We start from the raw sequence: 24,242 nt of genomic DNA, 5'->3' as shown, positions 1-24,242 counted from the left end.
GGCCCCCTGTTGTGACAGGAGCACAATAGACCCCTGTTCTGCTGAACTTCCTACTGAGCACACGTGTTTGCCGACAGGGTTTCTCAGCTCGTCCTGTGGGAAATGTGCCAGGCTCCAGCTGAACACTCCAGGAAGGGCTTTGCGCTTTCTCAGTCCTCATGTGCCCTAGTGTGTCCTGTGTAGCTGTCACAAAACACAGGATGCTGGCCAGTGTGTAAAGGAGAGTTTATGTGCTCAGATTTCTGGAGGCTGGTCAGTGTAAATGGTGGGTGCTGCTGCCTGGCTCCGTCACAGCGTGGCACTGAACAGCAAGGGAATGAGCCACCATTTGAGCCAAAGGCCAAGGGGCCAGGCTCACTCCTGTGATGACCACCCTCTGGGAATTCACCAGGCTAGGGAGACCTGGCCATTCCCACGAGACAGTGAGCCTCCACTGGTCGGGGCAGCACACCATGATCTGGTCACCTGCCCCTGGCGCCACCTCCCAGAGTTGCCACCACCTCATCACTGTCACTTAGGGGCCATGCTTCCAGTGTGGACCTATGGGAACAAGCCACGGGACAGAGGGCCCAGAATTCCACAGCTTTGTGCTCCTGGCATTTTGTGGGAAGACGTCACCTCGAGCTGCGGTGCGGAGTGTGTGTCCTGGCGACCGCAGGCTGTGGTGGTCTGGGTGGGGAGGCCTGCTGTGTCCCTGGCGTGGCTCTGTCCCGGGGTGCAGTCTGAGACGAGTGGCCTGTGTTTACTTGCCGTCTGTGTCTGGACATTGGCTGGCTCTTGACGTCCTGGTGTCCGTCTTTGTAGGCAGCTGACCTTGCTCCTGGAGCTGTACAGCCCCCGGGACGTCTACGACTACCTGCGTCCCATCGCCCTGAGTCTGTGCGCGGACAAGGTCTCCTCGGTCCGCTGGATCTCCTACAAGCTGGTGGGTCCACGCCCTGGCTTCCTGGCAGATTCTGCTCCCCGGCTCTCAGCAGAGGCTGGCCTCATTGTCCGTGCTCCCTGCAGGTCAGCGAGATGGTGAAGAAGCTGCATATGGCCACACCCCCGACCTTCGGCATGGACCTCATCAATGAGCTGGTGGAGAATTTTGGCAGGTGCCCCAAGTGGTCTGGGCGACAAGCCTTTGTCTTCGTCTGCCAGGTGAGCAGGCCCAGGGGTGTCCCTGGGGATTGGCCTGGCGCCCTGGCTGGCCACCCCCATCTTAATCACCCCTGCCTCCTCACTGCTGGGGACAGAGCCCACCAGTGGCCTCTATGTGGCTCCTGGTCTCTGCTAGTCCTTCCCTCCCTGCCAGCTGGGCACCTTCCCTGGTGACAGTACGCACGCTGTTGCGCCGTGGGGCACCCCATGTCCATGCACTCCCGCACGCCCTGTGCACCAGAGCCTGCCCCGACTCCCTCCTGCGCCCTCCTCCAGACTGTCATCGAGGACGACTGCCTCCCCATGGAGCAGTTTGCTGTGCACCTGATGCCACACCTGCTGACCCTGGCGAACGACAGGGTCCCCAACGTCCGAGTGCTGCTCGCCAAGACCCTGAGACAGACTCTGCTGGAGAAGGGTAGGTGGAGAGGGCTGGAGCATGCAGTGGGCACCAGGCTCAGGATGGCCAGGAGCCCCACGTGTATAGGAGTGCTCTGGTAGCAGGGCATGAGGCGCAGCCATAACGGGCTCCTCATTAGTGCTCTGTGCTTTTTTTTATTTTTAATCTTGGGCACTTACCATTTTTACAGCTGAAAACAGTGATGGGGGTGGGTGCTAGCACGTGGCTGTGTGCCAGCTGCTGCCTGTGCACACCGTGTGACTGCTGGGCCAGGCTAGCTGGATGCAGTGGTGCACGCCTGTAATCCAGCAACTCAGGAGGCTGAGGCAGCAGGATGGCAAATTTTTGGAGGCCAGCTCCAGTAACTCAGGCCCTGTCTCAAAAATTAAAATTTTTAAAAAAGTGTTGAGAATGTAGCTTAGTGTAGAGCACCCCTGGGTTCAATCCCAGTACCACACACTGCACTCCCGCCCCCCCCCACACACACACACACATAAAAATGTAAAAGGATAAAATGGCTAGAGAAGAAGGGTTTGGCTTGGTTTTTAGAGAGAATGTGTGTGTGTGTGTGTGTGTTGGGGAGGGGGGGTGTTGGCAGTGTTTTAATGGCTAAAAAAGCAGTTTTTTGGGTGGTAGGGGAGGGAATTGAACTCAAGGGCACTCGACCCCTGAGCCACCTCCCCAGCCCTATTTTGGATTTGATTTAGAGATGGTCTCACTGAGTTGTTTAGGGCCTCACTTTTGCTAAGGTTGGCTTTGAACTTGAGATCCTCCTGCGTCAGCCTCCTGAGCTGCTGGGATTACAAAGGGCATATTGTGTTCATGTCTTTCTTAGTTTTCACATTCCTTAGCTGTTCTTTTTCTCCTTTTTTCCCTAATTTGTTGTCATTAGTCATACACGGCAGTAGACTGCATTTTGACACATTGTACCTACATGGAGTATAGCTTCTCCTCCTTGTGATGGAACATGCTGTGGAGTCACACAGGTCATGTGGTCAGTGTGAACACAGGTGGTGCCAGTGTCTGATTCACTCTGCTGTCCTTCCTGCCCCTGGACCCCCTCCCCTCCCTTCATTCCTCTCTGCCCCATCCTCCCCAGCTGCTCTAAATGAGATGCCTGGTGTCATAAGGACATGTGAGTGCCGTGCGTGACCGGGCACGGCCTGTGCGACACTGGTCGGCAGGCCCTGTTGGTGGTAGCTGGACTTCCTCCTTGCTGACGGTGGCTCACGATGCCCGCCTGTCCTTGCAGAGTACTTCCTGGCCTCTGCCAGCTGCTACCAGGAAGCGGTGGAGCAGACTATCATGGCCCTGCAGATGGACCAAGACAGCGACGTCAAGTACTTTGCCAGCACCCACCCTGCCACTACCAAAGTCTCCCAAGACGCCACGAGCACAGCCTCCTCGACCTACTAGGTGCCCGAGTCCTCCTGCCTCCCCGAGGCTGCGCCCTGGGCGGGGCAGAGGGAGGGAGGACGGACCCTCCCCTTGCAGACTCCACCGCAGGCGCCTGGCCCACACTGAGAGCAGGGTGAGTCAAGAGCAGTCCAGTAGACACGACTATCTTGACTTCAAGGGAAGTAACTTCTCAGAGGATTATAACTGTCACCGAAGCCTTAACTCCTTCGTCTTCCTGACTGACGACACTTGAACCACAGGCGTCTCCCCTGTGGCCGGGACTGGCTCCCCCAGAGCTGCGCTGCTCTCTCTCTGGTCACTGAGATCCTCGGAGCCAGAGGCCACGCGCACCCAGGCGGAAGACCTTCAGCATTGCCGTCTGCCGCCGGGCCAAGAGTCCCGCTGGGCTCAGGAGGAGGAGGCTGTGGGCGGGTCTCCCGAGGGCTGAGGCTGACACTGCAGTGGAGTCTGATTTTAACTCAGATGCAGCATATTGCTGTGCGCACTTACAGACGTTTGCTGGTGTCTCTGTCCTGGAGTTTCTCATGCTGGTCATGACTGAAGGAGATTTCTTAGCACGCATATTGTTATGTCGGGGTTTTTAACTTGATCATGGTCAGCTCCGAGGGGCGACTTTTCTTCACATGCTGTACATACCTGTGACCACTCTTGGGAGTGCTGCAGTCTTAATCATGTTGTTGGAACTGTCGAGGCACAAGTTCTCTTGTCCAAATAAAGTTTATTAATAAGATCTATACAGAGAGGTGTTTACACTTTGGATTGTTTTCTAGATGTCTACAAATAAATGCAATTTGTGACCTGTATTAATGATTTAGTATAAATGGGGAAACTAGATTAAAATATTGGTCTTTTAAATAGCACGGTGGTCTGTCTGGACTCTGCCTGTGTTGTCTGCTCGGGTGTCCTCTTGGCAGAGGCCAGGCCTCCTGAGCTTCCCTCCGCAGCCTCAGGTGACCAGAACAGGATGCTAACCTGGGCATCTCGGCCTCGTCTGTAAAGTAGGGTCAGTACCTGCCCTTCCCACAGGAGGTCATCAGAGGTGCTTCTAGAAGGTGCCGTGTGTACACCTGGTGTCCCCGGAGCCCAGGGTGAAAGCCCAGCACTCCCTGGTGGTGGTGCTGCTGACGCACAGTGGGGACTTCAGGAAGTGGACCCTGGGTGTGGGTGGGGAGGTACCAGCTGCCTCTTGTGTGACCGGCCTCGTTTGTTCTTGCTTCGTGGGCCCTGGGGGGGGGGGGGCGTCCAGGCAAATGCCAACCAGCAGATGGGACCTCCCGATGTCCCTTAGCCGAGATCCGAGGTGCGGGCTTCCTGCTATTCCCACCATGACGCCCTCTTCCCTCAGGACTCGGCCCTGTGCACCGCAATGTGTCCTGCACAGCTGCCTTTTAGAAGGTGGCAGTGGGGATGTGCACTTCGGCGTGGAGAGCTCATGCCTGGGGTGTCAGAGTGCCCAAGCCGGCTCTCTAGCTTGGTGCTGCTGCCCTCCAGTCCCCTCTTGGTTTCCCTGTGTGACCTCAGTTCCCACGTGAGTGGACACAGGCACCGCGTCATTTAGCAGCTCCCATCAGTGCGTCCCAGGTTCTCCCATGCTGGGCCAGCTGACGAGCCCCTCTCTGGCCTCCCCTGTCTGCTGGTGGCTGTGGTGTGCACGGTGAGCTGAGGGATGGCCTTCCTTCAGGAAGGGGCGCTGGGTCCTGTCCACTGTGCAGCCCTCACTGCACAAGCTCTGCTGAGAGAGAAAACTGGGCATCTAAGCAGCATGGAACCGTGCAGAGAGGGGACATGTGTCCAGAGCTCATGAAATCTCCATCCAGGATGCGGAAAAACCGGCAAACATAAAAAGGTGACATTCCCATAACAGTTGTCTGCGCTGGCATGGTGGCCACACCTGTCATCACAGCCACTTGGCCAAGGCAGGAGAGCGAGTTGTAGGCTAGTCTGGGCAGCCTAGTCAGCCCCTGTCTCAAATATGGGCTGGGTGGTAGCTCAGTGGTAAAGGGCCCGGGGTTCTCTCCCCAGTACCAAGGACAACAAACAGCATGTGGCACGGTGGCCCACGCCTGTCACCCCAGGACTCGGGAGGCTGAGGCAGGCGGATGGCAAGTTCAAAGCCAGCTTCAGCAACAGTGAGGCCCTAAGCAACTCAGTGAGGTCCTGTCTCTAAATCAAATCCAAAACAGGGCTGGGGTGTAGGGGTCGAGGGCCCTGGGTTTAATCTCGAGGTCCCCCCGCAAAAAAAAAAAACCAGCATGTAAATAATACAAATGGGAATGAATGCGTGATAGGGTCTAATGCGGGAGCTAATCTGAGACCGTCCTGAGCCACTAGGGGCTTTTGAGAAACTGGGGATGGAGAGGACAGCCACATCTTTCAGTCCCCCAGGAACTGGTGTGACTGCAGTTTCCCACCCCCAGCCTCCCCTGGCAGCACCCGCTTGCCCTCCCCTTGTTTGGGAGGAGGAAGTTTTTCCACCTTTGCGGGTTCCCTGTGGCCCTTGTTGACTCCCCAGGAAGCCAGGCTACCTGCTCGGCTGCTTGAGGGGCGCGTGAGCTATGTCCTGAAGTCCCAGTGGTACCTGTCAGTTTCTTCTAGAACCCTCTGACTCCCAGGGTCAGCCATGCCTGAGTGGTACAGTGGTCAGTGTGCCTGCCTCTGGCAGGGATGCCTGCCTCGGGGGTCTGCAGCCATGGGGCAGGGACGCCTCCTTGGGGCTTGTCATCCTCTCTGGGCATTGGTGTGACACCTGCTCCCTTCTCTTGGTTGACAGAAGTTCCCCTTTACATTGGGCCAGTCTATGTCCAGGGAAGCGGGTTGTGCCTGGCCTGGGAAGGTTGGGGCAAAAGTCCCCAAACAGTTCAGGGGCTGTGTGGTCATCAAGACTGTGCTGACCGCTGTGGGGAGATGACACGGGCAGGCCCAGCCCCTGGTGCGCAGGAACGCTTCTGTGGATAGTTCAGGATGGAACTGATGATGAGGCAAGGGAGGAAAAGAGCAACTCCAAGCTCAAAACGTGGGTTTGGGGGGGGCTTGTCACTGAGCCACCTCCCCTGACCGTTCTTAATTCTTTTTGATGATTTTTAGTTGTAGATGGACATAGTGCCTTTATTTAGCTAGTTTTATATAGTGCTAAGGATGGAACCCAGTGCCACACACTGGGCCAATACCCCAGCCCCCTTTCTTATATTTGAGACAGGGTCTCACTGAGTTGCTGAGGATGGCCTTGAACTTGAGATCCCCCTTCCTCAGCCTCAGAGTCACTGGGATCCCAGGTGTGCGCCACCCACCCCCAGCTTCAGTCAGCTCCTGTGCTGTGTGACTGTTCCACGCTGGATGTCAGTAATTGTCTGCCAGGCAGCTGCGAGTAGCATTTTGACCTGTTCATGAGACAATAGGGCACAGCTCACAGTTCTTGACAGAGATCCTTGAGTCAGACTTGTCCCCAGCAGATGCCAGCATAGTGCAGGGCCAGCCTGGCCCCCAGGAGCTAAGGTGTGGAGGACAGGGGACAGGGAGGGCTCAGGAGGTGGGCAGCGGGACCACAGACTCTGCTGGGTGGCTTAGTTGTTGTGTTTGCTTTTATTTTTAGATGGACACAACCTTTATTTATTTAGTTTTATGTGGTGCTGGGGCTCGAACCCAGGGCCTCACACGTGCCAGGCGAGCGCTCTGCCGCTGAGCCAGCCCCACCCCAGGTTAGCTGGTTCTGAAAGCTGGCGACATTGGTGATTGAGGAGAGCGTCCGGCGAGCGTCCGGCCATGTTCCCGTGTGTCAGTGGCTGGGGACCCCCTCAGATGCAGACCCCATCTGTAGGTCTGGGTGGGCTGAGACCTGGTTCCCAGGGAGACTCTGGTAGCCAAGCCCAGGAGGAATGTGCTGCTGTGGCACTCGCTTCTCAAAGCACGAAGACGTCTGACCACTTGCACTGGCCCTGTGTCGAGGCTCACGACCCCTGGGGAGGCCCACTCTGCCTACCCACATCATGGCAGCCCCTGGCTCCGAATCAGGCTGTTCACACTGGCATTTTAAGTTGGGGGCAGAGAACTGAGGGTTCTGTTTCCCACTCCCCTCTGACCTCCCTCCGACCTTCCCTCCGACCTCCCCTCTGACCTCGCCTCCAACCAGGTCCTGGGGTGCCCTGTGCTTGGTCCCACACTTGGTGGTTCTGGTTTCTCTTCTCAACCAGCCTCTCCGGTCATCCTGGTCATCCTGACCTCTGGACCATCTGCCAGTGGAGACAGCAAGATGGTCAGACCTGGCAAATCAGAACACAAGGCCCGGTTCCAGTCGCCCAAGACCCAGGAGTATGAGAGATCATCCCTTCTGGCTGAAGCGCAGGCGAGGGGCGTCCACACATGACAGGTCACCCCTAGGAAGGGCAACATGAGCAGGCTCAGGCCCAGAACCCGCCCCACGCCCTCCCCGGGGGCCCTCCGGGGGGCAGACACCCAGGACCCAGGACGGCCTGGCTTAGCCTGCAGGGCCACCAGCCTCGCCTCCCAGCCTCCTCTCCAGAGCAGATGGCACCTGCTGTGCAGACCTCTCTTCACAGGCGGTCATGTGGGGCAAGGTTTTTAAAAGTCCCTACGAGGGAAGCAGAGTTGGCTGGGCTTTTCCAGAAAGGTAGCCTTTCAAAGAGGAGGCCCTGGCCCTCTCTGCTTATAGCTGGCGCTCAGCCATCCCTGTCCATCTCCCCTGCTCTGACCCCATGGCTAGTGGTGACTGCAGAGATGGCCATGGCCCATGGCAGGAGCGTCCCTGCCATGCTGTCCTAGGTGCAGCTGACAAATGAACCATCATCTTGTTCTGACTGGCTCTGGGACGTTGTGATACAGTGATAAGTCAGACATCTCGTCTTGCAGGGGACGACTTGAGGATAATGCTGACGACCAGCACTGGGGACACACGTGTACACTTCTGCCCTGTTAAACAGCTGGGGAGGTTGCGAAGGGTGGGCATGTGGTTCCCGTAAGGCCCAGGCTCTGCCGTACACGCGGCCCTTCTCTGGAAGCCATTTGCTGGCAGGAGACCTGCCCACAGCTCAGTGCCACTTAGCAGCACTGCCAAGTGTCGGCTCAGCCACCCAAGTCAAGCACTGTGGGAGCCAAGAGGGATGGGACGGGTGCCTAGGGCCTGTGGGCGCAGCAAATTCAGGGGCACCAGAGGATGAGACAGACAGCAGATGTGACTTTGATACTGTGGATACACCTGATGCTCCTCCCGCCTCTGCTGTACTAGAAAACCTTCTTTTGTGTCATTCTAATGTAACAGCAAAGTCCCCAAACTAAAGAGGGAGAAGCCATCAAGTTGCAGGTGTGAGGGGGAGGGAGGAACACAGCAGCAGCCCTGTCTTTATGCTCCACCAAAGGAGCCCGTGGGCGAGACTTAAGGACTCCTTCAGGTCCCTTCCTGGCACTTCACGGGTCTCCTCAGTCCTAGCACAGAAGTTTCTCATCATACGTGCTGGGACAATGTCCATCTACCTTGTTTTGAAGTCTTTGCTTTCTCCATGACTCAAGACCTTCCCCCTGGACCTTGAATGACAGCAAGGAGCACGAAGTTCCTGCATCACAACCAGAAACACATAACGGAACATTCCAGAAAGCCCAGTCTGCTGCCTGGTCAGTTGGCTAGGCTCCAAAGGTGGGTTTGCTTTTAAGGTATTCTAGTATTCATTGTACCTGGTGCTGATTCAATAAAGACTGTCAAATAAAAAGAAATGTATTCTACAGCAGAGAAGAAGTTGCAATGAAAATAATGTCACACAGGCACTAGGTCCCATCTTGGAATGCTATACGCAGAGCTTAAAGGGTGATTCTGGTGGAAGCTCAGAAGATAGAATGCCAACAGGACTGTGGACAGTAAAGACTGGGCTCATGAGGTTTCAGAGGAGGATAGCTCTATTATGTTCTGGCAAAGAAGTTGTCTATATTTTGTGTCCAACTTTCTGTGAGACTGAATTTAAAAGTGATGGACTGACACGTGGTGGCACATACCTGTCATCCCAGTGGCTCAGGAGGCTGAGGCAGGAAGATCACAAATTCAAAGCCAGCCCCAGAAACTTAGCAGGGCCCTAAGCAAGTTAGCAAGACCCTCTCTCTAAATGGGGAAAAAAAAAAAAAAAGGTTGGAGATGTGGTTAGGTGGTTGGATGCCCCTGGGTTCAATCCTTGGTATTAAAAAAAAAGAAAGTGATGAACTAACAGAGGAAATTTCAAGGTAGCCCAGCATTCAGGGGGTGGCTTGGATATTGCTGGTGACTTTTAACCATGTTTACTGCAGTCATCAGGAGCAGAAGGGTTTTAGAAACTTGCAGTTTGGCCAGAAAAGTGCAAGTAAAACTGGGCTGAGGAAGGTGTAGTTGTTATGGTCGTTAGAGGGGTTACAGAGAAGCTGAGCACTTCACCCAGAAACATCAGGCAGAAAGTGGCAAGACCACATCCACCTCAGGCTCAAAGATGTGAAAGTAAAAGTTCCTTTGAGAAAAGACCAGCGGGGTGCCTTGCTTGTAGAGCAGCTAGGAAAGTGTCTCACAATGCTCAGCCACCAGGTGCTCAGGCACTGCAGCTGGGTCCTGGCTACTGCTCCAGACAAACCATGTGGCTGGTTCTGCAAGAAAACAGGGTGCTGGATGCAGGGGTCCTGGAGGCTCTCACCAAGCTTCAGAGGAAGGCCTGGGGCCAGGCAGAGCGCAGAGGGCCGGAGTCCTGTGGCTGCTGCTGACAGGGCGATGCATGGACACATGGGAGGGAAACCAAAGCTGTGGAACCACCTGGAAACAGGTCACATGGGCCACCACCAAGGCCACAGGGACGAACCCCACGACCTTGGAGAGAAGTGGAGCAGGCCACAGGTGCGAAGCCGGCTGGTGTGCAGCTGTCCCTACACTTGCTTGCCAGCTGGTTTCAGTCTTCCTCGTCCCATCCCAGCCCCCATGCCTGGCTTCTCCCCTTCGGGATGGAGGTTTACTCTGTGCCATTGTATATTAGGCACATGTGACTTGTCCTTCAACTTTTAAAGAGGCTCGTGCTGAGAGTTTGAGTCTGAGGAGGTTTGGGATTTGACATTGGGGTAACGCTGAGACTGTTAAGAGTAAGGGGAATCTTGGGCTGGGCTGGGCTGGGCTCAGCGGCAGAGCCCTTGCCTAGCACATGTGGCCCTGGATTCGCTCCTCAGCACCACATATAGGTAAATAAATAAAGGTATTGTGTCCACCACAACTAAAAAAAAAAAAAAAAAAAAAAAACAGCATATGGGGAACCTCTTGGAAACGCACTGCATGGGTTCTGCACTGTGAGATGGGCAAGAGCTTTGGAGGGCTAGGGTTGAAAGGTTATGGCTTAGACATGAGATGTCCCCCAAAAGTTCATGTGTGTGGCAACTCGAGAGGTTTCAGAGGTGAAATTAGATAACGAGGGATGTGACCTAACAAGTGGATTAATTCACTGACATGGATTAACCAGGTGGCCACTTCGCTTAGGTAAGGTGTGCTGGCCAGAGCAGGTCCTGCCGTGGCAGGTCTTTTGCGTGAGCAGGGCACTGTCTGCTTCCTGTGCCACGACGCTCTGCACCACCCTGAGTCCAGGCATACGGTGTCAGCTGACCATGGAGTGACCTCCGAAACACGTTTCCTCCTCTAGGTTATTCTGCCAGCTAGTCTGGCCACAGCAGTGGAAAAACTGACCACACACACACACATCGACCTCTCATCTGAAACGCCCACTTCTGTGAACGCGTCACCTGGGCCTTGCTGGGCCGGCGGCAGGTGAGAGGAGCCCTAGCCTCCCCTGCAGACCACTGGCAGCCCACAGCGGGGTTTGCAAACCCAGGTTGGGTTAGTCACTGGGACGGGCCACTCTGTACATCTCCACCGGAAGTGAGGGCAACAGATATGAACAGACGCCAGCTGGGACCCCCACCACAGTGCTGGTGGGGAGCCCTCCTTGCTGGGGAGGACACCCGCCTCAGGCTCCCTGTGCCGCTTCCTAGGTTCCTCTTGGGAAGAGGGGTGCAGGACTGAGGTGGCCATCAGAGGCACACAAGGGGGACACGCCAGGCAAGGCATTCCTGCCCGTGAGGAAGTGCCCAGACCCACCCCTCAGCCGTAGCCTGCTCGGCTGTTCCAGAGAAAGAAGGTGCACGAGGTCACAGCAGGCGGCGTTTCCCCAATGGCTGTTGAATTTATTTGCTCAATCAATAATGGTCCTGGCAAAAATTAGTTCACCAACACTGAGACAGTTGTAACGAGACACTGATTTTAAAAACCCATGATACCATTGTAGAAATCAGAGTTCACACCAACAGAAGAAACCTTCAGTATTGCCAGCAAATACAAAATGAACGTAAGATGTTGGACAGAACAGCAAGAAGGCGTTTATACATTTATATTTGACACCTGACCATATTTCAGTCACCATAATATCTTCTCTCCAGATTTAAAAAAATAGTATGCTGATTTCTATAACAAAGCTTTTTTTCGTACAAAAATCAAATAATGGCCGACAAGTCACAACAGTGCAATAGGTAGAGGATAAAAAACCGCATCAGACAGGTGCTGGAAATAAATACTAACCAGGAGGAGGACAGGGCCTCGGGGTGCATGGGGTCTGTCTGCAGAGCTGCAGGCGGCCTCTCGGGGTCAGCCAGCGAGCAGCTGCCTCAGGAGCCTGGCCTCCCAGGAGCCTCCCAGCAGCCATCTGATCTGACGGGCCAGAAGCAAAAGGGGCGTCCCAGTTACCCCCAGGAGGCGTCTCTTCCTATTGCTCGATCCTGTCGTCGGGGTCCCTCAGCGGGCTCACTAAGGGCAGGGACGACCTACCTTGGTGTAGGAGCATACATATGGCTTATTCAGGCAGAGACGGGTACATTCTAGCCCAAGCAAGTAATCCAGGTCACTGCTGACGGGAGGGTCTGTCACGCGGAAGGTTTCGGGTTTGAGAAACATTGGTGGGTGGATGCCTCGGGGCGAGGGGGCCGCCTCCGGCCGCCCCAGTGCAAAGGCCTCTGCTGATCACTGGCAGTGAGTAGCCGGAGCCTGCGGGCAGGGCGGGCAGGCTCCACGCAGCCTCCGCCTGCCACCGAGGCCACCTGGTGTCGGGCTGCGGACTGTGGTTCAGAACTGTGGGAGGGCTACAGTGGGCAAAGGGACCCGAGAGCCACCGGCCGGCCGGCACAAGGGAGGCAGCTCCCCGAATGGTCTGCACCGAGGAGGTGTGAAAGGCACAAGCAGGAGCCCGGGCCGCAGCCACAGGCGGCGCAGAGACCTGGCTTGGTGTCCCCACCTTAATGAGATCCTGATTCTGCTGTGATAGAAAAGCAAAGAAACACGATTTTTTGGTTTAAAAAGAAGCCACTCAAGGGTTAAAATAGTTATTTTAAGTTAACAAAGAAAATTAATTCCCCATAAGCTGACACTATCTGGAAAACGTCCGCTGCTCCGTCCCTGGGACCCTGAGCCTGACGAGCCGACGTGACGAGGAGTCTGAGGAGAGAAGGCGTCTTTACAGAAGGGACAGCGCCGGCCGCGCTGGGCACTCTGGGCCACAGGCACCTTCCAGCGCCACTGCCCGGGCGCTCAGAGGGGCGTCTCCCGGCGGTCTCTGCTGGGCGACGGCTTCGCGGGCTCCTTGCCAGCCTTCGCCTCGGGCGCACCATCGCGGGGCTCCTCGTCCTCGGGCTGCTCGGCCCTGGCACGCTGTGTCTGGAGCAGGCGCAGCTGCACCCGCAGCTCAATGATGGCCTCGCGCTCCTCATGGACGGCCTGGTTCAAGTGGTTGTTCTTTATCTTGAGAGTGTCAGAGAGAGGCGGTCAGAGGGCGGCCAGCAGGGCAGCAGGACTCCGCCCCACGCCAGCCCAGGACCTGACTCCAGAGCATGACCCCATCTTCAAAGCGTCACCCCGGCTGCAAAGCGTCACCATGCAGAAAGGACATGGTGGCCTGAATGAGCACCCTAGTGCTGGGAACAGAGGGACAGCCTAGCTTCCCAAAGCTTTAAGGACAAAAGAGAAGGGACATTAGCAATAGAGAGGGAGGAGTCAGGCAGGGTGGGAGCGGATCCCTCTATGACAGGGCTGTCCCTCCTGTGAACGGGGCCACTCAGCCTACAGAAAGCCACCGTCCACCCTGGATAGCAGCACCCACTCCGCAGAGTCGGGGGTGCTGAGCGGCAGCAGACCCACACTGCCCACCCCCTTCCTCCCGGGTGTGCCCAGCTCCGGGCAGTGGGGCTGAGGGTGTCGGCCTCGTGAGGGTGGGCACAGCGGGCTCCCGCGGCATCTGGCCGAATCCTCCCTCCCACCTGAAAGGGAAGGCAGCGCCACTCGGCCCAGTGGAGAGGCCACCTGCCTGGAAGGGAGATGGCACTTGGGTCCCACCTGCCACTGTCTGCTGCGGCAGCTCACCCCTGCCCCCACCCTAAGGACTTGCTTGGGATTTTGCTTCTGTGCTTCAGGACTGCGACATGCCCCGTAACACGGAAGGGAAGCAGACTAAGGGCCCCCTCGAGGCCTTCCCAAGGCCTCCCCCTGCAGTGGTGACTGCCCCAACTTTGGGCCTCCAGGGCAGCCGCTCGGCACTCTGCCCCATGCTTCTGGAGGACTCCGCGGTCCTGTCTCGGCTCACTCATCATCGCAGGCCACCACCTATCTGTATTGGGGACGGAACCCCAGGCCCATCACCCCCAGCTGCCCCCGGTCTGTTTCACTTTAACATGTGCCGAGATAGGGGCCTGCCCCGTGGCCGAGCAGCCCGGAACCTGCCACGCTCCTGCCCGGCCTTCTTCTGTCCTCGGGCAGGCGTGGCACGCTTGGCTCCAGCCACCGAGCGAGCCACCGAGGGGAGTGGAGCTGCTTCACTCAGGGAGGAGGGAGGGCCTGAGCACCCGGCCTGCCGCCCGCTAACTGTGCCCTGGCCCCAGTTCCCGAGAGCCACGGCTCACCACTGCTTTGTGGGCTGAAGGCCAGGGAAGCAGTCACCACTCGGCCCTCAGGGAGACCCGGGCCTGCTCCCTCCACTAGCCTGACTGTGCTGCTCCTGTCTGGGAACAGAGACCGTCTCCCTGCCAGGCAAGTGGCCTCTCCCCTGGGCCCAGAGTGGGGATGGGGGCCCCATGGGAAGGCGGCCAGGTGCACTGGCCTCTGCGGGTGGGTCCAGGAGGCGCTCCATCACTGGGGTCACCACACATCACACCCGCCTGAGGACACCCTGCCAGCAGCCCAGGCCACCAACTCTGGGTGTGATCCCCCTAAGATCCTCTGAGCCATGGCCCAGGAAAGCCCAGAGGCAGAGTGCACCCACAGCCTTCCGGAAACCCCCGCCCAGCCACCCGCATGCACCTCCAGCTCCTCGTTCTGCCTCTGCAAGTCCTCCAGGATGAGCTGCAGCTCCTCCTCGTCCTCGCTCTCGCTCTCACTCTCCGAGGAGTACTCCTCTGTCTCGCTCCGGCCATGCTGCTGGCGACTGTGGGGAGAGGCCAGGGCGCTTTGTGAGGTACACTGCCCCGCCCCAGACCCAGGAGCACTTTACGGGCACTTGACGGGGTGCGTCTATCCCCCCCCTCAGACCCAGGGGCACCTTACAGGGTGTGCCTGTCCCCCACCTCCTCAGACCCAGGGGCACTTTATGGGGTGTGCCTGTCCCACCCCCGTCAGACTCAGGGGCACTTTACGGGGTGTGCCTGTCCCACCCCCCCGTCAGACTCAGGGGCACTTTACGGAGTGCACCTGTCCCCCCTTCCTCAGACCCAGGGGCACTTTATGGGGTGCGCCTGTCACCCCCCCATCAGACCCAGAGGCACTTTACAGGGTGTGCCTGGCACCCCGTCCTCAGATCCAGGGGCACTTTATAGGGTGCGCTTGTCCCCCCCTCCTCAGACCTGGGGGCACTTTACAGGGTGTGCCTGCCGCCCCCCCAGACCCAGGGGCACTTTACAGGATGCACCTGTCCCCCCTCAGACCCGGAGGCACTTTACGGGGTGGGCCTGTCCCCCCCTTCTCAGACCCAGGGGCACCTTACGGGGCGCGCCTGTCCCCCCCTTCCTCAGACCCAGCCCCGCTCCTGAATCTGCAGGAGCCAGAGGCTGCTGCTCAGGGGGGCCTGGGGGCAGGAGACGCCGGGCAGCACCGAGCCCTGGGCACCCCTGCCCTACCTCTGGATCTCGGCAATCTCGGCTCTGAGGCGCTCGATCTCCTCCTTCTCGGCGGCGATCTGCCGGCGCAGGAACTGCTCCATGGCCAGGAGCTCTTCCTGCTCCGTCAGGATCTCGTTTTCCTAAAGGAAGAGCACTGTGAGCCCTCGCAGCTCCCAGCCTAGGGGACGTCACTGCTCTGAGGTCTCTTCAGCCCCGTTCTGTGTTGAGCCCAAGGCACAAAATGTGTAACCAGAAGAAGGATTTCCTGGGCCGAGAAGAAGCCTTGATACAGCACACAGAGCCTCTGGAAGGAAGGACTCTTCTCTCCCTGCTCCCCTGCAGCCAAGGCTGTAAAGCCGGACCCTGCAAGGCCAGGTGCGGTTGGCCCACAGTGGCTTCCCAGGAGGCAGAGTCCCCGCAGGCCTTCTACCACCGCAGGGAGGGAGCCAAGAGCGGGCAGCTCAGAGGAGGAGAGGAGGGCACGGAAGGCACCCTAGCAGGCCATGCTGTGAGGAGATCCCACCCTGTGAGGAGACGGTGAACTGTCTGCTTTGGCAGAATTTCCAGTTATAAAACTCGAGTCACAGCTTCGGGAAAAGAGAATGGAAAAATCACTCTCTGCCCATGACCCAGAGAGTCCAACCTAGAGGAAAGCAGCAGTGCTGGTGAAACCCAGGATGCACAGACCCTGCCTGTGGGAGGAGCAGCCGGCTGTGGGCCTTCACAGCCAGCTCTTTCCTTCCCACCAAACAGGAACCGGAGGAGTGAGCGGGGAGGAGTGAACGGGAGGACGCCCGGGTGCTCCTGCTTTGGCCAACCCAGCGAGGCTGACGCATATAAGCTGAAGTGGTTTTAATAAGATTTAGTGATATTTACGTAGCCACATTCTCCTTTTTTTTTTTTTTTAATATTTACTTGACCATTATGACTTTTAATTCATGGCATCTTTATCAGTAAACTGAAAAGGTCTATTAGCAGAACAAGTTGGGAGATAATAAGAATTTGTGATAAGCATTTGAATGAAACTAAACACTGTAAATACTGCATGTTATTTATAAATCAAAGAGAATATTTACTCTCAAACTCTCAAATGTGTATGAAGTTCTAGGCTGTAAGAGTTGATAGTTTTATGTATGATTTTATAGGTTAAGTTATTTACATATGAAGCAAAATAGGAAACTATACTGAGAAAGGATTACGTTTACAGAGGCCTTCTTAATGTGTCATATTTCTTAAATGTTTTTTGGTGATACTGGGGATTGAACCCTGGTGCATTCCACTAAATCACATCCCCAACCTAATTTATTATATAAATTATAATATAATTTATTTATTATATAAATAAAAAATATATATGTTTATTTGAGACTGGGTCTGGTGATATTGTTCAGGCTGGCCTTGAACTTGTGATCTTCTTGCTTCAGCCTCCCAGATAGCTGGGATTAGGTGTGTGTCACTGCTGCTGGCTTCAAATGTATTAGTATTTTTTTAATGCATACTCCAGTAAAGAAATAAAATGATACAATTCCAATGCTGTACATGTTACAATAACAAAAATAAAACCATATTGGTGGGGAAAAAAAAAAAAAGAGGCTGAAAACCCTGGGGTGAAGGCCTGGTCCAGGACTCTACTCCTGGGCAGTTATGTGCCCCCACTGGACCAGGCAAGGGCCAGAAACACCCAAATCTGCAGGACCGGGAGCCACACTGAGCTTCTCAAAGGCCACACAGACCAGGCAGGCAGAGCCTCGATGCCATTCCTTTCTGGTTGGATTCTGGAAACTTCCAGAACAGTGTACCTGATCTGAGAATTCAGAAAGACATGAGCTCAGGCCTGCTCTGTACCTGAACCAATGAAAGATAAAAACCTGCCTCTGACAACTGATTTCACCTGCACAGCAGACATGGGACCATCCACATGTTGTCAGCAACAGCAATCATTTAAAACCTAACCTTACACTTCACGGATCCCACATTTTTAGACAGTAGGAACATATTCTAAGATACTCAAGTCTGGTCTCATTAATGTGGAACAAATGCCACTAACATGTAGATACAACACCTCAGACTTGGGGTGGACTCAGGGGATTAAGCAGGACCTTTAGGTAGCACCCTGTAAGGAGAATCAGCACAAGGCCACCCCTCCTGCAGCTGAACCTGCAGCACACACGAGGCAGTGCCAAAGCCACAGGCTCAGCCCTTGGACCCCTTCTGTGATTTTGGTGAAAAGAGCCTAGAGTTGAGTTTCTTATACTGTAAGTTAAAACTGACAGTTCAGAGACTTACAAAATGGAGACAAAGAGTTAGCTTACCTGGGCAAGGAGAATGTTTATGACTTCTTCATTTTCATTCATTTCTTCTTTGGAAATGTCCTCCTTTGAGGCTATCTCTTGTGCAATCTTGGTTTCACACTCCTGTGGAACAAGACAAGTAAGAGAACCCGTTAGTCTATAGGGAACACATCCTTAGCGAATCCACACCACCACAATCCAGGAGCCTCCCTCTCACTTCATATGACTGGAAGGAGTCACAGGAACAGGTGAACCACATACAAGGGCGGGCAGCTGCTAACTGGCCTGGAACAGGATATAGGGCCCAATCGGCCTGCACCATGCAGATGTGGGTGTGCCTGCCAGCTCTGGAACCCTTCTGTATAAATGACCCTCTGTGGGGCTCTGAAGGGCTGCTAGCATGTCCATTTTTAGTGTATGATTTAACTAGTTGCGACAACTACAAAGTCAAATGACCACCATCCACAATGACCATCATCATGCTATGGAACAGTCCACCATCAGAGAGCCCCGTGGTTGCGCCACCACCTGATGGCTCCCAGCAGCCACCCACCTCCTCCCACTACTATGTATGGTTCTTGCTTCTCAAGTCTCCTATAAACTAAACCTATCACTCATCTTTCTCTCGTTTTTTTTTTTTTTTTTTTTTTGGTACTAGGGATAGAACCCAGAGGGATCTGAGCTATACCCCCAGCCCTCTGTAATTTTTCTGACAAGTCTCACTAAGGTGCTGAGGCTGGCCTTGAACTTGTGATCCTCACGTCTCAGCCTCCAGCATCACTGGATCTCAGTGTGGGCACCACGCCCAGCTTCCTCTAGCTGCTTTACCACACACTGCTTTAAGACTCCTATTAGGCTCGCATCACAGCAGATGAGATGAGCTTCAGCCTCCTCGTGAGGCCTGGGCAGAGGTCACTAGCTCCAATTCCAGGCTGATACACCAAGGGAAGAGTTTGACTATGAAAACCAGGCACGGGAATGGGAGAAAAGCTGGGGGCTGGAGAGGAGGAGGGAGCCCATCTGTGGCAGCTTTTGTGGGCCTGTCCTCTGGGCTACTGTGAAGCACAGCAGTCGAGACGCCCTCAGGGCAGCACCCGGTCTTCCCACACAACCCCACAGTGCCCCTTCTGCTCTCTCAGCCTGGCGAGCACCAGCTAGTGTTCTCAGGACCCGCCGCTGGGTCTCGGGATGGGCCTAAGATGGTACAGAAGTGGGGGGCGTCTTGCTCTGGTGCCGCTGGGAAGCTCCAGTCCCAGCTGAACATTACAGGTGAGGCCAGAAAATCAGAGTCCAGCTGTGGACTCTTCCGAGAATTAGGTGACAGTGTCCCCCATCTCCAAGACCTTCTAGGCCGCCCTCATCATAGCACTTTCCAAAGAGCCGACTCTTCCCCTGGGTTTCCGCTACCCCAGCAGGGCCTGAAGACAAGTCACCCGCCTGCCTGCTATCTGCAGAAGGCTCTATCCACAGTTTTATTATTTTATATAAACATGAAATGCCAAAATAATAAATCCACTCACCTGTCTTTTAGCTTCTCTCAGTTTTCTTTTGAGGGCTGTCAAAATTCTTTGTACTTCCCATAATCTTTCTTCTTTAAATAAATCCTTTATCCCACCCTGCAGATCTCGATGTAAACAATTCAAAAGAAACTCCTAGAAAACAACAGCACATACCAAATAGTACTCCATGTCTCACGACATAAAAATCATGTGCAGATTAGCTCCTTCTCCGTCCAGCGGTGGCATGAACAGTAGTGCTGCCTTCCAGGGGGCCTGTGAGGCCCGCCTGAGTGGGGTTCCCCCTCACTGATGCAGCTCGCTCACTCCCCGCGCCCTTCCCTCACACCATCAACTGATGAGAAATGGGGACTTGAAGAGATAAGGGAAGAGAAGCAAGGATTTGATAATGTGCATGCACAATAAGCAAATGCATAAATTGTCAAATATATGTAAATTTCCTTAAAAGTCCTGAATGTTTTTCTCATCTATATACCCAGAGCAGCCCTTGCATCAAGGTAGCACAGTGAAAAGCCAGGATTTGGCCTCACTCTGGTTGCACAGCCTAGCAGTCATGTGACATAAATTATTCACTTCCCTAAATTCCAGGGTGCTTATCAGTAAGGTAAGGACTTCCAGGTGGCAATATCAGCAACTCTGTCCACACAACAGAGGTTTCTTAGAGACAGTGACTGTCCTGGGCTGAGACTTCTCACATTATCTCACCGGGAACTCCCAATATCAGCCCCATATGGGTATCTATTTAAAAAATAAGACACCAGCGCCTCAGGAGGTTGGCGATTTACCTGAAATCAGTACATTAACAAGAAGCAGAACAGGAGTTCCCACCAGGTCTCCAGTTCTCAAGACCAAAGCTCTCCCACCGGGACATGCTGACTTATGTGGCACCCAACGCCAGCTGGAGAGGCCTGGCTTCCTACACAGGGGGACAGGTGCAGGAAGCAGAGACTGTCCTGGCTCCACCATGCTGGGCCACGGAGTGGCAGGCGTGGTGCAGCGTGAGGCACGCACCTGTCTCCGGATCTCCTCCTTGATACCCGCCTGGGTCTCTGGCAGCGTGGGCATGGTGGCCATGTTCGACCACCGCAGAGGTCTCGTCACTTGCTTTAGTACCACGTTTCCAAAGAGCTCTTGCACATGTGTGAAGAGCACATACAGCACACGATTGCTGATCTGGGGATGAGATTGCAAGGAGATAGTTAAAATTGTCATTTTGTTTCATTTGCGTCTCCAGGCCGTGCAACCTTTAACCCTAGACTCAGAAGTACAAGGCAGGCTGTGCTCATCAATGGCCAATTTAAGAAGAAAATCACAAAATCTGAGTTAAATCATATGCTCAAACACCATGAGGATGGAAGCGAAAAACAGGCCAGAAAAGGGACACAAAGCTGACGACTCTGTTATCGTTTTTGATGACTATGATATCAGCTGATTTAAAAAACAGATGCTCTTCATTTCCAACATTTAGAGACACCACGTCCACCCATACCAGCAGCTCCTCCCATGGACCAGGCAAATGCTAGAGCACCCACAGGGGTAGGGCTGGCCGGGACCCAGCATGGCTCCAGAGCCAGGGCCTCCAGATACACCTGCATGGCCAGCGTTCAAAGGTGGCGGCCACTCTGCGCTGAGGACAGGACGGGGCCAGCTGAACTGCTGTGAGAAGCTCTTTCCCACACTTACTCCTACAACTCACTGGGATCTGCAGCAACAAGGGTCCACAGCAGGGTAACATTAAGTAACAATGTAACATTCACCAAATGCTAAACTCCCAACTGGTAGAAATGATCATTATATTTTGAGAAACTTGAAAATATTTTTCTCCCAAAATATAATAAATATCCCGGCATAGTGGCACATGCCTGTCATCCCAGCAGCTCAGGAGGCTGAGGCAGGAGGATCACGAGTTCAAAGCCAGCCTCAGCAAAACTAAGCACTAAGCAACTCAGTGAGACCCTGTCAGTAAATAAAATACAAAATAGGGCTGGGGATGTGGTTCAGTGGCCAAGTGCTCAAGTCCAATCTCTGGTACCAAAAAAAGGAAAAAAAAAAAAAAAAATATATATATATATATATATATATAAAATCAACATGCAGTAAAAGAATCTTTAGTGAAATAAAACATACTCTTATAACAGTGACAATGATTTATGGTCAGTGGCCTGTATGCTGGCCAAAAAGAGGACTGAAAATAAAAATTCACCACTATTTCCTGAGTAAAATATCAGTAACAGGGCTGGGGCTGGGGCTGGGGCTCAGTGGTAGAGCACTCGCATCGCACATGTGAGGCGCTGGGTTCGATCCTCAGCACCACATAAAAATAAATAAATAAAATAAAGGTATTAAAAAATAATAGATATTAAAAAAAGTATATCAGTAACTTGAGAGGAAAACATACCCTGACGCAGGCTCACCTGAGCAGCAGTAAAGGCAAGCCAATCACAGGAACAGAAAGACACCAATGGATACATCACCCCTGATGCCCTGTGGTACCTTCTCATGCTACAAGCCTACAGATAGGTCTCTCTGGGACCCACTTTTACAAGTGAAACCCTGGTTAAATCAAATGAACGTTCGGCCCTCTGTGCCTGAGTTTGATGTGTACGTGATATAATTAGGCAATGATGCTATTTGATGAAACAGCAGAAACCTTTACAAGTTTATAGATGAAGTCTGTAACTGCAGGCACATGGGCTCTATCTACTCCAATAACAGATCACTGTCACCAAGAACTGCTTTATAACTCCACAAAGACTGTATGACATTCAAATTTCACAGCTACAAGCAAAAGGGCAAACATATTGATCATCTTTCACCTGTTGAAACATCCACATTATGAAAGAAGACGCAGTCAAGCTAACCCATCCTCCACCACCTCAGGCTCCCAGCTTCACGTGCATCTGAAACAGCAAACATGCCCCAACTCCCAGGGCCGCTGGCCACGGGTACCTGCACAGTGGGGCTGAGCACGATGGAGATGTTCTGTATGTTCATCTTCGTTTCCAGTTCCTTGGCAATGACGTGGTCCATGTGAACAATGAGCCAGGAAATGAGAAGGTAGTTACATTCCGGCAGTTCCTGGAGCAAGCGCTGGAACTCCTGCACTTTCTCGCTCTCCGTGGCCCTCCCGCAGGCCTCTTCGAATCGGGGCATCAGCTCTTTGGTAAGCAAATTCTCTGGCAGGTCTCGCAGGTACTGCTTCAGCAAGCTGGCGACAGTGTTGGGCTCGTATTCTTCCAAATTTGGAGACTCCTCTCGGTCGTAGGCTGCTTTTAGTTCATCCACCTTTGATTTAATTCCTTAAACCATTCAAATTCAGAAGAAAGAATACTGAGGGGAAAAAAATCAAACACAAAGGCTTTCTTCTCTAGGACACCCCACCCCCATCTTGCTGGGCAGATCAAGAGCTGCCACTGGCCACTAGCAGAACTCTTGACATGAACAACATACCTGCCTGAGGGCCACACAGTTATCCTGTAGACACAATCGTAAGAAAGACTGCACTTCAGCCAGGTGTTGACACACCTGGAACCCCAGTTACTGGAAGCTGAGGCATGGGGGTCATGACTTTGAGGCCAGTCTCAGCAACTGGGCCAGACCTTGTGTTGAAAAAATAAAAACGCACTGAAGCTGTAGTCCAATGGCTGAGTGCCCTAGGTTCAATTCCTAGCATTAAACTAACTAAATAGAAGATTACCCTTCAAGGGTGAACTTAATCACAACCTAAGTGATAACTGAAAATTTTAACATTCAGAGCAACTGCAAATATGTTAAGTAAATATGCCAACAGATTCAAGAAGAAAAAGAAATTTTAGAAGAATTAAACTACAACCCAAGCGTAAGTCTTACCCTCACAGCCAAATGTTTTCTCTTCAGTCATAAGACTGAAACATAAAATGTAACTTTGTTTACCTAAATGTCCAATAGTTGTAGGTAGGCTTACTCTTTTAAAAGTAAAAATTTTACTAAAAGTTTAACTGTAAACTCTTTGAAAACTATTCTCTATTAAGTAATCCCCTAATTCCTGTATAGTTTCCACTTTAAAGTATAAATTCTTTTTATTTTTGTTTTCGGGGGAGGGCGGGTGTACCAAGGATTGAACTCAGGGGCACTTGACCACTGAGCCACATCGCCAGCCCTATTTTGTATTTTATTTAGAGACAGGGTCTCACTGAGATGCTTTTTTGCTGAGGCTGGCTTTGAACTTACAATCCTCAGCCTCCCAAGCCACTGGGATTACAGGTGTGTACCACTGCGTTCAGCTTAAAGTGTAAATTCTTAAGTATCCCCGCTCCCTACATTTTTGCAGTACCAGTGAACCTGGAGACACTTTTCTACTAGCTACATCTCCAGTCCTTTAAGTGTTTATATAACGTAAACAGAGCTGGAACTCAAAATAAAATGAACTTTGGGCTTCTAAAATCAAATCATTTGCTTTCTTATTGAACAGAAAGAAACTACATAAACTAAATATTTTTCAAACATTATATCAGCTTTTCAGTCTTTATGAAATCCACCTGTACTGTGACATGATCCAGTAACAACACTGATCCCAAAGAGCACAAAGTAGGTTTGTGCTTTTTGTTTTGTTTTGTTTTGTTTTTTTAGTTTTGAAGGACCTTTATTTTTTATTTTTACATGGTGCTGAGAATTGAATCCAGTGCCTCACATATGCTAAGCAAGTGCTCTACCACTAAGCCACAACCCCAGCCCCAGTTTGTGCTGGTTTTTTGTTGTGCTGTTCTAATTAGTTATACATGTTGTACTGTTTTTAATACTTAAATTTTAGGCCAATGGTTCAAACGAGCCATCTAATCTGAAAGCATCTATAACCCACACAGTGCTTGCATTTGTGCTCTGGCACTTCTTAACTTTTGTAAAAACTTTTAATGGCATTAAAATAAATCTGTAACTTATCCAGAATCACAAACGGCACCATATATAAAAATAGCAATGTGGATCTTATTTTTGCATAATCTTTGAGACAAAAAGTTAGAAAATAATTCCTATTTTCTTACTTTGATGACAATATGAGTAAAACAGGATGAGCAACTAACTGTGAGTTCTGTCAAAGACCTCCTCTCTCCTCTTATGTGATATGTATGTGTATATATAAAACCCCCAACAGTACTGACCCCGCAAACCACCTAGGTACCCTTAGAAAGGAAGACCTCCCTGTTCCGGATAGGCAGAGTCCATACTGTTAAAACGACCATACTACCAAACGTGCTGTAAGATTCAAAGCAACTCCCCGTCAAATACCAAGACAGTCCAGCACACAGGCACAGGAAGGACTTTCTAGATAGAAACCCTAAATCTCAGGAAATGATGCTGAGAACGAAT

General features: G+C 52.9%; 2 protein-coding genes across 5 annotated transcripts in view; one reads left to right on the top strand and one right to left on the bottom strand.

The window, feature by feature from the left end:
* The window catches only part of Ppp4r1 (protein phosphatase 4 regulatory subunit 1), a 51,210-nt gene extending 47,445 nt beyond the window's left edge, over positions 1-3,765 (top strand). For all 4 annotated transcript variants that reach the window (XM_046421424.2, XM_046421423.2, XM_046421425.1 and 1 more), the window contains 4 exons: positions 805-925; positions 1,009-1,143; positions 1,420-1,561; positions 2,796-3,765. In XM_046421424.2, the coding sequence (XP_046277380.1) occupies positions 805-925; positions 1,009-1,143; positions 1,420-1,561; positions 2,796-2,959 (562 nt within the window). In that variant the 3' untranslated portion in view covers positions 2,960-3,765. The remainder of the gene's footprint in view (positions 1-804; positions 926-1,008; positions 1,144-1,419; positions 1,562-2,795) is intronic.
* An 8,552-nt stretch (positions 3,766-12,317) lies between these two features.
* Ralbp1 (ralA binding protein 1) overlaps positions 12,318-24,242 on the bottom strand; it is a 37,422-nt gene continuing 25,497 nt past the window's right edge. The window contains exons 4-10 of the mRNA XM_046421435.2: positions 21,849-22,198; positions 19,911-20,072; positions 18,903-19,034; positions 17,404-17,505; positions 15,110-15,231; positions 14,298-14,421; positions 12,318-12,746 (exon numbers count right to left, since the gene is read on the bottom strand). Of these exons, the coding sequence (XP_046277391.1) occupies positions 12,537-12,746; positions 14,298-14,421; positions 15,110-15,231; positions 17,404-17,505; positions 18,903-19,034; positions 19,911-20,072; positions 21,849-22,198 (1,202 nt within the window). The 3' untranslated portion in view covers positions 12,318-12,536. The remainder of the gene's footprint in view (positions 12,747-14,297; positions 14,422-15,109; positions 15,232-17,403; positions 17,506-18,902; positions 19,035-19,910; positions 20,073-21,848; positions 22,199-24,242) is intronic.

Source organism: Marmota monax, unplaced genomic scaffold, assembly GCF_021218885.2.
Source record: "Marmota monax isolate L192 unplaced genomic scaffold, Marmota_monax_Labrador192_F-V1.1 WCK01_AAM20220418_F8-fsc00254, whole genome shotgun sequence".
In the NCBI taxonomy this organism is placed as follows: domain Eukaryota; kingdom Metazoa; phylum Chordata; class Mammalia; order Rodentia; family Sciuridae; genus Marmota; species Marmota monax.
Note: the sequence above shows the minus strand (reverse complement) of the source record. Positions and strands in the feature narration are given on the sequence as shown.